The sequence below is a fragment of the Chiloscyllium plagiosum genome, unplaced genomic scaffold (assembly GCF_037043375.1).
Source record: "Chiloscyllium plagiosum isolate Xiang-an unplaced genomic scaffold, Cpla_swu_hap1 HiC_scaffold_17, whole genome shotgun sequence".
NCBI lineage: Eukaryota > Metazoa > Chordata > Chondrichthyes > Orectolobiformes > Hemiscylliidae > Chiloscyllium > Chiloscyllium plagiosum.
The window spans coordinates 22,011,567-22,028,105 of record NW_028270155.1 but is presented as its reverse complement, the minus strand read 5'-3'; the positions used below and the strand labels follow the sequence as shown (position 1 = coordinate 22,028,105).

At 39.6% G+C, this 16,539-nt stretch overlaps 1 protein-coding gene across 1 annotated transcript in view; it reads left to right on the top strand.

Annotated features, from left to right (window-relative positions):
• The window catches only part of LOC122558256 (cysteine-rich secretory protein LCCL domain-containing 2), a 42,259-nt gene that overhangs the window by 7,576 nt on the left and 18,144 nt on the right, over positions 1-16,539 (top strand). Inside the window, exons 5-7 of the mRNA XM_043706635.2 lie at positions 1,344-1,459; positions 3,700-3,800; positions 8,490-8,636. Coding sequence (XP_043562570.1) covers positions 1,344-1,459; positions 3,700-3,800; positions 8,490-8,636 — 364 coding nt within the window. The remainder of the gene's footprint in view (positions 1-1,343; positions 1,460-3,699; positions 3,801-8,489; positions 8,637-16,539) is intronic.

Here is a 16,539-nt window from a genome sequence, read left to right as displayed (position 1 = left end):
AGTACTTGGGGCAAAGTAAGTGATTTGCAAGCACTGGTAGCACTATGTGGAATAGCTATTATCAGCACAAAATAAGGTACAGATCATCAGAAAGTGAAGAGGAAATACTGAAATTCAGGTGATCTGATGGAAGCTGTCTGGGTCAGGTTGTAAGAGAAAGCACGTAGAATCCTTTACTTGGTGCTGTGTCCAGACAGCATTCTGGTTTGCAAAATTACTTTTAACTTGTTAATTTAGTGCCAGGTTTTTGAGTGGCTAAATAACCTTTATTAGAGTGAATGATACTTTAATCACCACAATATCCCACTCTAAGGTGAAACCTACCACAGACTTTTAGACAAGTGCACTGTTCCAAAGAACATGGACTTGACATTTACTGTCACTTAAAGTAAATTTCACAAAGCAGTTTCCTCCAGAACTGGATATTAAATTTTAAAATGACACTTTTTCTGAATGTCCCTCGAGGCAGTGATGAAAGCATGTTTTGCAGTTGTCAAGTTTTTTAAACTAAGTTTGCCACGGGAACTTTCTTCTTTAATTTTAAATAAAGGAGGTTTGGGCAGTTGTAATGTGATGTTCCAAGTCTACGAACATTGATATATAAGTCAGTCTGCTATAACACAACAGTGTGTTCCTCTAAAACCTTGCGCTATAAAAAAATCGCACTATGGAAAGTCTCACTGTAGGATATCACTGTAGAAAATTGCCACACCTGTTCAGTATACAGTTTGTGTTATCCAAACAATGTCCACAATTCGTCAATTGTGTTATAACCAATTCATGTTGACGAAAAATGCATTGTAGCAGAATGACCTGTATATATTATTCATATGCGTCGTCTAAAAGTTATTGTTCCTTACCATCAGCTATATCTTTGCTCACTTCATAACTAAGATTTCATCAGATCATCTGCCTTTGTATTTCACCTATCCACTATCTGGACCAGCTGCAGACAACAGCTGCAGACCATACATTCTCAGATCTGACCACTAACCATTCAGTTATCTTCCAACTTGGCCCTCTATCAAAGGATAATTCAGTGTTTTGTCTTTCTTAAACCCGTGTGTGTACTTTGTACTCTTACTGACCCTCAACTCCATTTCCTCCTATGATCATCCCTTAGTAGAGATTGTACATTGTTGATTACTTTGCAAGCTTCTAAATCAAACTCACGTCTTAAATGAGCGAAGCTAGTCAACCAAGTTGCGTTTCCTTTTTCAAATCAAAACAATAAAGTTACCAGTGTTTATTTTCACTTGGTTAGCAGTTCAGCCGTATTCTGTGCACAAGATGTGCTTAAAGCTTGGTGCTTTGTTTAACATTCATTTTGTATTTATTTTTAGTTGGTGTGGGCAACAACGAATAGAGTTGGCTGTGCCATCAATGTCTGTGGAAGAATGAACGTATGGGGAGAAATTTGGGAGAATGCTGTCTACTTAGTCTGCAATTATTCACCAAAGTAAGCTGTTGAACATCATATCATTTACTTTGGTTTATTGCTATTTAGTTGATAACTGGAATTGTAATATGGAATTCTAGGAAGTTTTCTAACATTTGCGTTACTTGTAAAATGAAATTGGCAAATACATTTTTATTTAAGTAAGTAATTAAAATTTATTTATTCTTAATGAATTATGCATGTGCTTTACAGTGCTTGACCTACCTGGTCAGAGAAACATGCGAGGGGATAAACCCTTATCATAATCCTTGTGGTGGCATACATTTTTTAACTATTCCTGGGATGTGAGCATTGGTGGCAAGGCAGGAATTTGCAATGAAGACAAAGCTGTCATGGGGATTTGTCAAGGGAATGTCATGTTTGATTGAAGCTTTTAAGGATGCAACAAGGCATATAGAAGAGGATAATGCATTTGATATGGTTTACACGGCCCTTGGTAAAACTTTTGAGGATGTCCCTCATGCAGACTGATTAAGAAAGTGATAACCCATGGGACTCAAGGCAAAATATAATTTGGTTCCAAAATTGGCTGATGGGCAGGAAGTGGACTGTGATGGTACAGGGATGTTCATGTGACTGGAAGTCTGTTTCCAGTGCGGTTCAGCAGGATTCAGTGCTGATGCCCTTGCAGTTTGTCGTGTGCATTAATGTGCTTAATGTAGAGAGTTTAATCAAGCAGTTTGTAGATGACACAACAACTTGTAGGATAGTAAATAGCAAGTGGGACAACCATAAACTGCATAACGATATCAATGGTCCAGTCAGATGGTGTAAAATAAGTTCCAATCTGGAAAAGTGTGAAGTAGTGCACTTGGTAAGGGCTAATAAGGCAAGGGATTATACTATGAAGGTAAGAGAGTCGGAAAAATCAGAGGTACCTTAGTGTTCATATCCACAGATCTCTGAAAGTAGCAGGGTAGATCGATAAGGTTGTTAAGGCAGATAGGATACTTGCCTTTATTAGATAAAACATTGAATGCAAGAGGTTACGGGGAACTTTATAAAATGCTGATTCGGCCACAACTGACGTATTGAGTGCAGTTCTGATCACTGCATTATAAGTAAGATGTGATTACATTAGAGAGGGTGCAGAGGAGATTTACCAGGATGTTGCCTGGGCTGGAGGGTCTGACTGTGAGAATAGATTGGATAGGATATGTTTGCTTTCCTTAGAGCAGCAAAGGTTGAGAAGGGACACCTGATAGAAATGTGTAAGATTATGAGGAGCACAGATAGGATGGATAGGAAGGCAATAAGAAATAGGCATTAAGAGGAGAGGTGAGGAGAAGCCTTTTCACCCAGTTGGGATTCTGGAACTTATTGCCAAAGTCAGAAGCTAAGTCAGAAACTCTTGTAACATCTAAGAACTATTTAGAAATTTACTTGTGTTGCCATAACCTCCAGAGCTATGAGCCAAGAACTGGAAAATGGGATTAGTGTAGTCAGATATTTATTGGCTGGCAATGACATGATGGACTGAATGACCTCCTTCTGTTCTGTAAACGTCTATGAGGTTATGAGAATTTTTATGCATCCTCAATTTCTCTTGAGACAATGGTACTAAGTCACTTCCTTGAATTGCTAGAGTGCATGGTATACTTACACTGATGGAGGGAATGCACACATTAGCTTCAGCATGTTAGGGAGCTGGAAATCAGTCAGGGATCCATTAACATTTCAGTCACATTGCTTGAAAATTTGCATATGTTTAGATTGGCAAACAGCCAGATTGGTTTTTAAAGTGGTACTTTACATGGCGGAATGACCTGCAACATTGCCAGAACCAATACCCATTTGGGTAAGGTATCAGAGTGCCGCTGATCTGGACTTAGAACTCAGCATGAGTCATTGGAGGGGAAGGAAGAGAACCCTTGGGAGCAGCTGCCCTCTCTTTACATTCTGACATAGACTCATTTCTTCACTTGGACAAGTGCAGCAATTAGGAGATAGTCAGTAAGATCCTCGTCCTCCTGTCACCTTGAACCACGTCTTAAAGCAACGAGAAATAAGAGGTCTCTCTTCTGTCCCATTCCCATCTATCACTTTGATGGTTGGAGCACTGCCTCATATTGCATGACATGACTATTCTTGCTCAGGACTATGCACAGGTTTGGACCCTGTATTTGGTTATTAACTCTTTCATTTAAGAATCAAGGAAACACATGTGCATCAACTAGCTTTATTTTCATCTGAACTGGTAATGGATTAAACTGAATTTTTCTCTGTTTTTAACTCACCAGGGGAAATTGGATTGGAGAAGCTCCCTATAGACATGGTCGGCCATGCTCAGAGTGTCCACCCAGCTATGGCGGCGGCTGTAAAAACAATCTCTGCTACAAAGGTATATAAGACTGTTGCACTGCTCCCAATAATGTGGATCAGCTAAAGGAATTTGCTCCTGGTTATCCCAAAAATAATCTTTGTTTTCTTTCATAAGGGGTGTTTGAGTGGAGATGAGTGTCCACTTACTTTTTGCAGAGCTGTATATTCTGTTCCATTAAAACAGCAGGGGACCCTGAGTTAGTGTGGTTGAGCCATCAGTGTGGCTGCAAACATTACCAAAAGGATTGAACGGCCATCAGCTCGCGTGTTTGAAGCTGGGATGGGGGCGGCTTGGAAAATGCAATCTGCAGCCTGCTTGCAAACCTTCCAATGCCTTTAAACTGTGTCCCATTATTTGAGGGTGCGTTGGCGGTGGTGTTGGAGGTATAGAGTGGCCCACTCACCCTTGGGCTCATTGAACCCCTTAAGTATCCAATTAATGGTCACTTAAGTGCCTCATATTGCCCTGCCACTATTACACCTGGGTCAGGATCTGGCAGTTTTACTCAGTGAGCTGGTTCTGACATTTGGGCCCGTTGTCCACCAAAGATATTCTCCCAACCCTGACCTCTCATTGAATAGACTGTGGTTACTTTCCTTGGAGCAGAGGAGACTGAGGTGGGCGGACATGATTGCAATGTCTAAAATATGAGGAGCATAGACAGGGTAGAAAGGAATGAACTTCTCCCCTTGGTGGAGTGTTCAATGTCCAAGAGGTAAAGATTTAAGGTAATGGATAGATATTTAGAGGGGTTAAGAGGAAATCGTCTTTTCCACCCAAAGGGTGCTGGGAATCTGCAACTCACTGCCTGTGGAGGGTGGTAAAGGCTGAAGCCTTCATATAATTTAAGAAGTATTTAGATGGGCACTTGCAATGCCTAGGCATAGAGGACTATGGTCAAGAGTGTGGTGCTGGGAAAGCACAGCAGGTCAGGCAGCATCCAAGGAGCTAGAGAATCGACGTTTTGGGCATAGGCTGTTCATCAGGAATTGGCTAAGTGTTGGAAAGTGGAATTAGATTACTTGCAGTGTGGAAACAGGCCCTTCGGCCCAACAAGTCCACACCGACCCGCCGAAGCGTAACCCACCCAGATCCATTCCCCTATATTTACCCCTTCATCTAACACTACGGGCAATTTAGCATGGCCAATTTGCCTAACCTGCACATTTTTTGGATTGTGGGAGGAAACCGGAGCACCCGGAGGAAACCCACGCAGACACGGGGAGAATGTGCAAACTCCACACAGTCAGTCGCCTGAGGCGGGAATTGAACCCGGGTCTCTGGCGCTGTGAGGCAACAGTGCTAACCACTGTGCCACCGTGCCGCCCACATTAAAATAGTTAGGTGATTGGTGCAGTCTCAATCAGCCGAAGGGCCTTTTTCTGAGCTGTAATCCTCTATGACTCCATGACTCTCAAACTGAGCCTCCCACAAACCCTTTCACTGTCACCTCACTGACGGCCTGAACCACCCTTCAGTCTGGCCTTTTTAATTTCCTCTTCTTTGGTTCTGCCTGAAGTCCCAGCAGTGGCCACTGTTTGAACTTGGTGCTGCAGCAACTACCAAGCTGCCAGCCAAACAAATGGCCAATAGGACCCTTAAACTAGGAATTCATACCCAGGCAAAAGGCTCACCCAAAGCCATTTAACGCCACAACGACTTTTTTTGTGAAAAGGGTTCCTAACCAACTTTGTCCTTGGGAACATGGGGTGGTGGGGAATTAAGACATCCCATAGAATTCAGTTAAAGCCCTAGTTAAAGTATGTCTTTGGGTGAATAGAATGAGAGGAAATGTGAAACAGAAGCACCTAAGAGAAGATGGATGTGGAAAGATTCAGGTTCAAAGACGTTACTCTTTGACTCTAAGTTCGAACCTGAAACAACATGGTAATGAAAACAAGTGAAATGGAAGAACTTAAAGCCTCTAGCAGGGATATGAAAATAAACATTTAATGTTTAAAATGAGAAATGGCCATCTATCTTGTTGGGGACAAAAAACCTAACCCTTTCGTACCAATGTGGGGGTGTCAAAATGAGAGAACAGAACAGAGAAAAGGACGTTTAATTGAAGGAGGATAGGGAAGGTGGTGGCATAGTGGTAATTTTGCTGAACCAGTATTTCAGAACCCAGGCCAATGTAGGGTACCTGGGTTTGAATCCCACGATGGAAAATGATGAAATTTTAATGCAATCAAAGTCTGGAATAAAAAGATAAATGGTTGCCATTAGGCTAACTACTGTCGATTATTGTAAAAACCCATCTGGTTCACTAATATCCTTTGAAAGAAATCTGCCATTCTCACCTAGTGTCCAGATTGGCAACAATGTGATTGACTTTTAACTGCTCTTTGGGCAACAAATGCTGATCTAGCCAAAAACACCCACATCCCATGAATGAATGAGAAAAAGAAAAGATACCATTTTATACCAACCAATGTAGTCAAATAGAATTTTTGAATAGAAAATTCCGTATAGCATTTGTGCAAAGTGCTGAAGATAGAAATTTTAAAAATACATTAACCAAAATCATTACTAGCTGTAATCATTTATAGTTATTTCTTTTTTGTTCTCAGTATAAATTTACTTGAGTTGAACATTCTAACAATTTATTAGGGTACTACATTTCTTAGAAAGGGTTCACTTTTTCAAACATTGGAATAAGCATCACTGCAGTTTTATATTGGCTACACAATATCTAGTTTACTAAAGGAGTTTACAATTTACCTTAGTTCATACATAAATATGGCCACGAGAAAAAGAACTGACACAGTTAAAATCATGTTATGTGGTTTCCAATTTATTTTTGTATTTGCTCTGAGTAAAAGATTTCAATGTCGCCCTACTCATCTTAAATTAATATAATTTTTGGTCTACTAATTTTAATCCAGTTGATTTTGGCTTGAGTAATCCACTTCTGCGATGAATAGCTGCTTGTTTCTAAACAGAACCTTTCATTTTAAGCTGCCAGGTACTTTTTAACAGTTGTTTTGGCATTGAATGAACTGTAAAAGCAGAATTGAGAGGCTATGGGGCTCTCAGTTTATTTTTGCTGAGGACAGATGAGGTGACATCCAAATGGAAGGAAACATAATCAAACCAACTAATTAGGTAAAGGATTCCTGCATTCTCTCAGTGGATCAGACCTGATCGAACTACATAACCAGCAAGGTCTGACACGCAGCCCCTAGGAGAAAGTGAGGATCAGAGTTGAGAGTGTGGTGCTGGAAAAGCACAGCAGGTCAGGTAGCATCCAGGATCAGGTGAATTGACGTTTCAGGCATAAGGCCTTCATCAGGAATTACTGATGAAGGGCTTATACCTGAAACATCGATTCTCCTGCTCCTCAGATGCTGCCTGACCTGCTGTGCTTTTCCAGCACCACACTCTCGACACTGACACCCAGTCCCCATTTTATATTGTGTTGTTCGTTGTGCTCTTACTTATCAGATGAGGCACTTCAATTGTCTTTTATAAAAGTGAAAAGATTTTGGCCTCATACTGGTGTGCAAAGTGGATGTGGTCAAGATTAAAATTACCTCCTGTGGTTGGAATAGCCCCTTGCCCCTCCACTGAGGCTAGGATTGTACACTTTACTCCTGACCAAAGGTAGATAAGATTATGACTGAGAACAAGAGAAACCTTGATGACATCTATTGCCACATCACACCCTAACTGGAGATACGCTCTCCCCGTCAAGCTTCCCATGTCCACCTCTCAAGAGAGGCCTCTTCTGCTTTTTGTTTGATCTCCAAAGCTGCATCCACAAGGCAGACTTCAGTAACTCAGCTATACAATAGATTGAGGGAAGGTGGGTGCTGGAGAGAAGCCAGTATTCATCAGACTCTGGCCCAGGAGCAAATTAATGCTTTCAGGAGAAGTGGGAGAAACTTGGCGAGAGAAAATAAAGAGAAGCTTTTGTTTATTGTCAGTGGGGACAGAAGGAGGGACCTAATTTTTAGGAACTGGCCAACAATTATTTTCATAACAAATGCAAACTTGCCCAAGAGTTTCTGTTTACTGGTACATTATTGCATAGCTTTAACACTGACAAACTTGCCTAATCTCCTGTTGGTATCATGTACTTGCTACTGTATTAACAATTAATAACCAATATTTCAAAATTATTCAGACAAAAAACTTTGCTGGTATATTTCCATTCAGCATTTTGACTGTTAAATTAGACAGTTAATGTTGTATTTCTATATACAGAACCGTTCTTTTTTGATGTGTAAAAATAAGAGAGAATCAGCCAGGAATTGTAACTTTATAATTAGTTACCATGGTGTGCACAAGTCACAGGTATTATATCAGAAAATACCCATTTAGCCAGTGAAACAAAAAGAGTCTGATGTCCAAATCTAATTACTAACACTTGTGTATATTTTGCAAGTAGTGTTTGGTGTTAGTAGTTAGACATCCTAATCTTTCAAGGAAAAATGAGCAATTCTTTTGCTTTTCAAAATCATAGACCTCTATTTTCTTAGGTGAAGTGTATTATCAGTATGCAAATTGAATGAGACCAAATGCTGAATATTCAATCTATTGCCAAGAGGAGCTTGGAAATGAAAGGCTAGAAACTAGGGAGTTTACAAAGAAACAAACAAAAACAAACAGTGGAAAAATATTTTAATTCATTGCATCTGAATTGGAATTCTGCTACAATGCGTGCAAAATGTTATTTAACATTATTTCAACATGTATTCTTAGACAATGCAGTGAGAAGACCGCAGCACGAACAAACCAATGAAGTGGAGCCTCCCCAGATCAATACAGATGTATTAAACCCATGGACAGTGCCATATTCCCAACCACAACCACAGCCAAAGGAGGAACCCAACAACATGGAGTACATGAGTAAGGACGCATTTGAGTTTTATGACTACTCCACTTGAATGCTACAGAAAGCATCAGGAGTTTAATGTGCTGCTTTGTAAACAAAATCTCTCCAGCTCTTTACCTCTGGAGCGCAAGTGAAAATTGGTCTTTGCTGGAATGCATAATTGCAAATAAGATTCAGAAGCTGAAAGGGCCTCATAGTAATGTGGCAATAAATGTTTGTATGGCTGATTCATTTAAATACAAAAGGAATTCTCATCAGGGTAGTGAGAGATGACTGTAGCTGCTTGTGTAGGAACAGTGGTCTGGTAGGAACCTCAATGGAGATGGCTTCAAGGACCCTTAGGATAGGGACCTTGTAGTTGCTTGTCAGCACCTTATATTTATAAATAGTAAAGAAACACAAACATTGTTATTATTCGTTGGTACTCAGAAATGTCAGCTTTCCTCCTTTGACTATGCTGATCTTTATTTAGTTTTGGTTTCATACTCCTGCCTTCATTTGCTGGTCAAAGGTTTTTTTCACATGTTCTTTATTGGATCCTCTTTCCTCTCATGTCAACCTTTCAGCACTTCCATAATATTCAGTAATTTTTTTCTCATTCTCATTGCAGTAAGCACAAGTTATTGCTTTATAGTCATTATTGTGTAACAGTACCCAGTATTTTTCAATCATGTGTTCATCTTGAAATGTTTAAACTGTGAAGTTGTCTGACCTTTTTTAAAAGAATGTGTAATCCTTGGAGTTTAGAAACAGAAACAGGAGATACAAGGGCAAAGCTATTGCTCTAAAGCTTCATAAATCATTGTGAGGCTTTATGGGAATATTGTGTTTAATTCTGGGCACCACACTATTTCAGAAGGATGTCAAATCCTTGGACATATTGTAGAAAAAAGTTATCCGAATGGAAATAGATGAGGGACTGTAATTGCAGATGCTGGAATCTGTGCTGAGAGCAAAAAAAACGCTGGAAATCACAGTGAGTCAGGCAGCATCCCTGGAGAGAGAGCAAGCTCATGTTTCGAGTTTAGATGACTCTTCATCAGAGCTCTTCTTTGTTTTCATATGGATAACGGACTTCAGCCAAGTGGAGATCCTAGAGAAGCTAGGATTGTTCTCCTTGCAACAGAAATGGTTAAGAGGATACTTAATAGAGGTGCTCAAGTTTATCAATGGTTGTGATCGAGTAAATAGGGAGGATATTTAATGTTCTAGCACAGACAGCTTGCTTCCTTCTGTCCTGTAACTTTCTGCATTTCCATATTCTTCAAAGCAGATCATTTAAAATATTTGCTGCCAGCATTCCCCAGCTTGGAATTGTGGGATCTTCCCTAAAGGAGTGACCATCCTTATTTCACCTCTCAGCCCCTGAGTACCTGTATGCCTCACAGTTGTATTCCTTAGCCCCCCCTATTCCTTATTAAACCAGTAGTTCCCATGGTGTTCTTCCTCATTGTATCCGCCTTATTGACTATTTAACCAGACAAATCAAGATGATTAAAATTACTTCATAGTGTTGAATACCCAGAAACTCTCCTAACCTCTACTTTAAACATTTATTGTTCTCTGTCAGCACTGGAATAGCTACCATTATTGAACTCCAATGACATCAATAATCTGGCTACAAGCATTTCAGGAAAAGTAAGGAGCTCTGTACCACCTTTTAGATCGATTTTGATCTGATTATGTTTATTTGTTATAAAAGAGATCCAATTGTCCTCTGTGTTAATTAGACCTCATTTTAGACTGGTTTTGGAGCAACCTTCCATTGATACATTGCATTCTGGCTTTTGATATTTACCACTTATTAAAAAGGAGTCACACACTGTGGCTTGTGACCCTCTCTGTTGCCTTGGGACGAGAAGTTGGAATAGGCTGCAGTAGATTTGGAGTGGAGACTGATTTGACAATCCATGATTGATTATAAGGCCTCTTTAAACAAGCACTTTATTTTTGCCTTTGGCCATTAAATCAATGAGCTGTGAGGCCTTATCACTGACACCAGTAGAGCCTGCAAATGGTGTTTAGAAGTTTCTTTGGGCCTTTATTGCTGCTCTTTGAATCCCCACCCTGCTTAGCAACTTACCTTGTGGCACCCTCCTAACAATTTTCCATTGGGGGTTATGTCAAGTGCAACTCATTAAAACAGAGTGAAAACGGAAGGAACTTTGGGAAGCACTGCTTTATACTGAATAGTAATGAGTCTAATCAGCTAATTACTGTTATCCTGAATATTGTCCATCTTCTGCTACCCCCTTCAAGGTTATTAATGCATTTCTGTTGTTCCTGGACTGCCTTTTCTTTATTCTGCTTTAGTTACTCCCTTTATTTACTTTCACATCGCCATGTTATGCTCTCACAGTGATTCAGTACTTGTCTTGTTCCAAGCTGCGTTATCTGTTGTTGTTCTTATTCCTGTTCATTCTCCTAAATCCCTCCTTATTTTCCTTTTTTGACCACAATCCAGGTTACGCTGATTAGAGAGATGCTTTGTAAGTTTAATATCTTGCAGATAAAATTGCTTACACTTTTGAGAACACAGGACCTTTTGCACAGTAGGAGCAGTGAAACTGAAAAAAAAACTGGAACAAGGTCAAAGCTTCATTTAATAACTTCACATCCACTCTTTGGTCCACTTTCAATATCGTCAAGATATTCCAGTTGAACCTCTGCCATGTCCACTACTTATGCTAACTAGTCAGGCATTTTCTAAACTTGATGTTTCAATCCTTCCTTTTTGATCATTCTTCAAAATGTTGTTTGATGCTTTTCTGATTTATCTGTTCTTTGGTTATCAATCATTTGTGTTAATACTGTTGGATCTGCTGCATAAATCGATACCTTTTCTGGCAAAGCCTGTTCTGTGACTCAATAGAGTTGCCATCGTGTGCAAGAAATGCTTTCAGCGGTGCCCTGTCACTGTCAATGTTGAGAATCACAATCACTCATAATAAAGTCTGAAAAATCAATTGCACCTCTTCTGGACAGACTTTAAATGGTTTACTTTGCATGATACACAATGCCATTGTTCACTTTCTGATATTCTTCTGTCACTTGCAGAATGCAGTTGCTAAATATTGATTTGAATCAATAAATTACTATAACTTTATGCACAGCATGACAACTTAGTGAAAGTGGTTGTTTAATGATAATAGGAGGCTTTTTAAAAATCACACTGTTCATGGACGTACAGAAGCTAAGTTCTCTACAGCAAAAACAATGCAGAAAAGGATGTGCTCAGTTTCGTACCAGCTCCAGACCTGGGTAAATAGCAAGTAAATTTAAAGAATCATGACCAAATTGGAAAGGAAACAATTTCTCAATCTGTTCACCATAAAAGGACATAGCCCTGTAACTGTGTGATTCTCCAAATTCCCTTTATTAATTAATTTCTTGCGTATTTAACAGTGGAAAATGTTTCCCGTGGAGTTAATTAAATTTGCAGCAATTTAGGTCCAAGTAAATCTGCACAATGATCTTTAAAGCAAAATATGACTTATTTAATGACATGCATATGAATTCTGCCAAACAAATTTCAACCTAAGTTAATCTGGGCTACTCATCTTTAGTTTAAAATATACATTTGATTTTCAAACAAAAGATTTCCTGTATTTCTAACATTTAAACATAAGCAAAAACACCTAAAGGCTTTATATTTAAACTAATAGAAAAATGACAAAATTAAAGAACATGCATCCTTAATAAATTCAGAACTGTTAAAACAATAGAAACCATTAGATGGTAAAACACTTTGTCAACTGTTGTTAACCTACTCTGTATAACAGCTGAAAATGTGTTGCTGGAAAAGCGCAGCAGGTCAGGCAGCATCCAGGGAACAGAAGAATCGACGTTTCGGGCATAAGCCCTTCCTGAAGAAGGGCTTATGCCCGAAACGTCGATTCTCCTGTTCCCTGGATGCTGCCTGACCTGCTGCGCTTTTCCAGCAACACATTTTCAGCTCTGATCTCCAGCATCTGCAGACATCACTTTCTACTCTGTATAACACAATACTGTTGCAATGAGCGAAATATAATTTGGTCATCTTTTTGAAAATAGAAAAACACTGTTTTATTCACATTTTCCGACACTCAACTTAGAAATTCAAATTATCATAATCACATGACATTCCCTTCTTATTTGTTCCTATCTACTGTAGAGTATTGATTCCCTCTTATGGTTATGAAGTTAAAAGTGCCAATTGCCAAGTGACAATCCCCGATTATGAACCAGAGGATATTCAGATAATTTACTTGACCAGTTTTCAAATTGTCAGTAGAGAAAAGCAGTATTCATTATTTAATAACTTGAAAAGACACTCTGTTTGTAAAATTGATTAAATTAATCTCAGTTTCTGCAATGCAGCCCTGATTCAAAAAACAAGAAGTCAGTAGTTCAAAATCACATGTGCTTTTGTATACACATAAACAGTTCAGGAAAACAAAAATTAAAATTAGAAATATTTATCTTCTAGGAAAACGAAACATTGACATATTTGCTGAAAATTTTCAAATAAACTAAATTGAGGCTTAATAAAGGGGTAATGCTGTAGCTTGGAAAACAGCTGAGCTAGATACCATTACATGCAAAGAAAATGGAGATTCACACACATTTTCAAATAGACAACTGTGAATCAAATAAATATTGTAACTTATTAATTTATCCTTTTTTCCAATTTCAATGTTATCTTTAAATATCTGAAATTAGCTGCACTCAGTAAAATCAACTTAGAGTTCTTTGCATTACTTAAGACAATCTTTGCCATCTGTGAAAGTACTGCAGTAACTCTTCCAAAAACATTTGTCTTTCTTCTTTATTAGTTGAAGGAAGTGACATAAGAGAATAAGAGGGAAGGGGTGCCAGGGAACCGCCTGCAGCATTGTGTCCAGTGCTGGGCACTGTACCTCATGCTTGCAGAGTGGCTACTTTCAAACTATACAGAATCAATTGTCTCTCTCTAATGGAAAGAGATGCTTGTGATTCTTTGTCGACTTTCTAGACTCTTTACCTTTCTTCAGGAAAGCTTGAAGGGTTTACAGAGGATGGTGGAAAGATTTATGTCCAAGGATGAGGGAGTTCAGTCACAAGGATAGATTGGAGAAGCTGGAATTGTTCCCCTCAGAGAATCTCTTCTCAATCATGAGGGAAAGCTGAGAAAGAGATGTTTGTTCTTAGTGTTGGAAGGCTGTGGACCAGAGGACACAGATTTGAGACGATTGACAAAATAAACCTGTTGGCCTAGTGAATGTTTAGGATCCAGTATGTACTGGCTGAGAGTGTTTCGGAGGCAGATTCAATCCTGAATTTCAAGAGGGAACTCAATTAGCATCTGAAGACAAAGACTGTGGGCAAAAGGTGAGGGGTTAGTATAGTTGAGTTGCCCTTGCAGACAGCAAGCTCAGACCCAATGGGCTCTGTTGTAATCATTCAAGGATTTCATCATCAGTCAAGAATGCCAGACTCTCACCCTCCAAACTATTCCTACTGTCTATTCCCTGCTATCTCCATTTCCTTTTCTCCGCACCCAGGCTTCAGCTCTTTATAGCCTGTCATCACCCCTATTTGCAATTCGAGTTTATAATTCCTCATAAGCTCACATCACAAATCAGAACACTGAGTTCATAGCTCAGCCTTTCCCTTCTCTTTGCAACCATGCTCTCTGGTTGCTGTGTCGGGCTAACTGATTCTAATCTCTTACATTTCAGCATTTTTTGCTGATTTGGTTTGGAAGGCCTTTGACCAGGCCATCAAAACATAATACATAGAAGCAGAAGAAGGCCAATCGACTCACCAAGTCTGCTCCAACATTCAGTGACATCATGGCTGATCTGATAATCCTCAACTCCACTTCCCTGCTTTTTCCCCATTTGACCTTTAATTCCCTTACTGATTAAAAATCCGTCTATCTCAGTCTTGAATATGCTAATGTCCCAGCGTTACCAGTCCTCTGCAGTAAAGAATTTCACAGGTGTACTGGAACAAGAAATTCCTCCTCACCCCTAACCTAACTGGGCAATCCCTTGCTATGAGATTATGCCCTCTGGTCCTGGACATTTCCAAACAATCTCACAGTTTTTACGCTGTCGTGACACCAAAGAATCATGCATGTTTCAGTAATGTCACATCACACCCACAGTAATCAGCCCATCTTTCAACTGCCATCAGCTGTAACCCATTTCACCATCCCTAGCTTCCCTTTCCTTTTTCCTTATGAAACCGAGCCGCCAACCAACTTCTCTGCACAGCCTCCTGTTTAAAACCCCATGCAGTCATCAATAGTTACCTGAGTTACACTTTACTACCAGAACTTAGTTGATGGTGCATACTGACCCTGGTCTGCGCAACACTCAGGACTACAAGTATTTCATGGGTGTTTATAGATCAACATTATCCACCCTATTTAGTTTGAAGCTGCCAATGAGTCCATTACTGCCCTGCTAGGATCTCATCTCCACTGTCTCATAGGGGTGGGCGTGGTGGGGGGGGGGGAGGGGAATACCTGTGACCACAGAAGCTGCATCTGACCCATTGGAGGTCTCAAGCCATTGTCTGGGAACCCCTGCTCTAGGGCCAAGTCAGTTTGGGTTTAGTTTGTTGTACAATTCCATTAATGCAATATTTTCAAGAAGATCCAAGACGTTCTGCAGAGTTCCAGACTGGCTGGGAGCCATTGGCATTTCTGAGTCAAATAGATTAACTTACAGTGAAAATAAGGTTGAAAATAAGGCATTTGACTTTGAATGTGATTATTTGTTGAATCCCAGTTTGCTGAGAGTGCCTGGTCTGTACTTGACAACCCAGTATTTATCCCCTTGCCCTGTTAACAGCTACATAATGTGTCGTAGAGACAGTGATTTAAGTTTAAAAGACTACAAGAGACCCCAGGGCAAAATCATCAAAAACTCCTGTACAAAACAGAGAAATCTTATGACAAATGATGGAGGCATGTGGCTAAACTTTTCCTGATACTAAAATAAATATAGCCTGTTGGAAGGTACTTTTTACATAATGGGTTAGTGTTTTGATACTAACTATTGTTTATGTAAATTCATTTATATTTTCTGGTCTGTTTTGTCATTAGCAATCATTTGTTCTTACAAAATGTTGTGGATCTAAATATATTTTATTTCCTATACACACTTCCATAGAGTGTGTGATTATGTGGAATTTTTTTGCGTGACTTATTGTATTAAACATACAGTTAAGAGCCACATTAGAATTTGAACTGTGGAGTTATTTGCAGATTAAAGAAGCTTTGTGCAAATGAAGGCTATGTAATGAATGGCTTAATTTGGTCAAATATTATCAATTATGTAAGGCTCAATTAGGTGCACAAACCTAAACTTGTAATTTGGTTAATATAATGAGAGGCAGTGATCTCTTCACACTCCTACTGCCTGCAGCCAGAACAGATGGAATATCTTGAGAATGACTGTTTGTTCACAAATTGCCTACTCATCTGATGGTACCCAAAATACACCAAAATTATGCCCTGCAGTCTTTCCCACAAGGTCAGCAGCTTTAAAACATTGTAAAAGTGGTGTGGTTCAGCACTCAAAAACATGATGATGTGGCTGATTTATGTGTCTCCATTGCCTCAGGTGACGTGCAAATGAAGCAAGGGTGATTTGAGGAAAAAAGACTTTTCTCACACAATGAGTCGTTAGGGTATAGAATGTACTGTCTAAATACATAGTGGAGGCAAGTTGAATTCAGGCACTTAAGAGGGCATTAGATGATTATTTGGACAGAATTTAGGTTGGCACGGTGGCTCATTGGTTACAGGTGCTGCCTCACAGCGCCAGGGACCGGGTTTGATTCCAGCCTCGGGCGACTGTCTGTGTGGAGTTTGCACATTCTCCTCGTGTCTGTGTGGGTTTCCTCCGGGTGCTTTGGTTTCCTCCCATTTCCCTCCGGCCTATC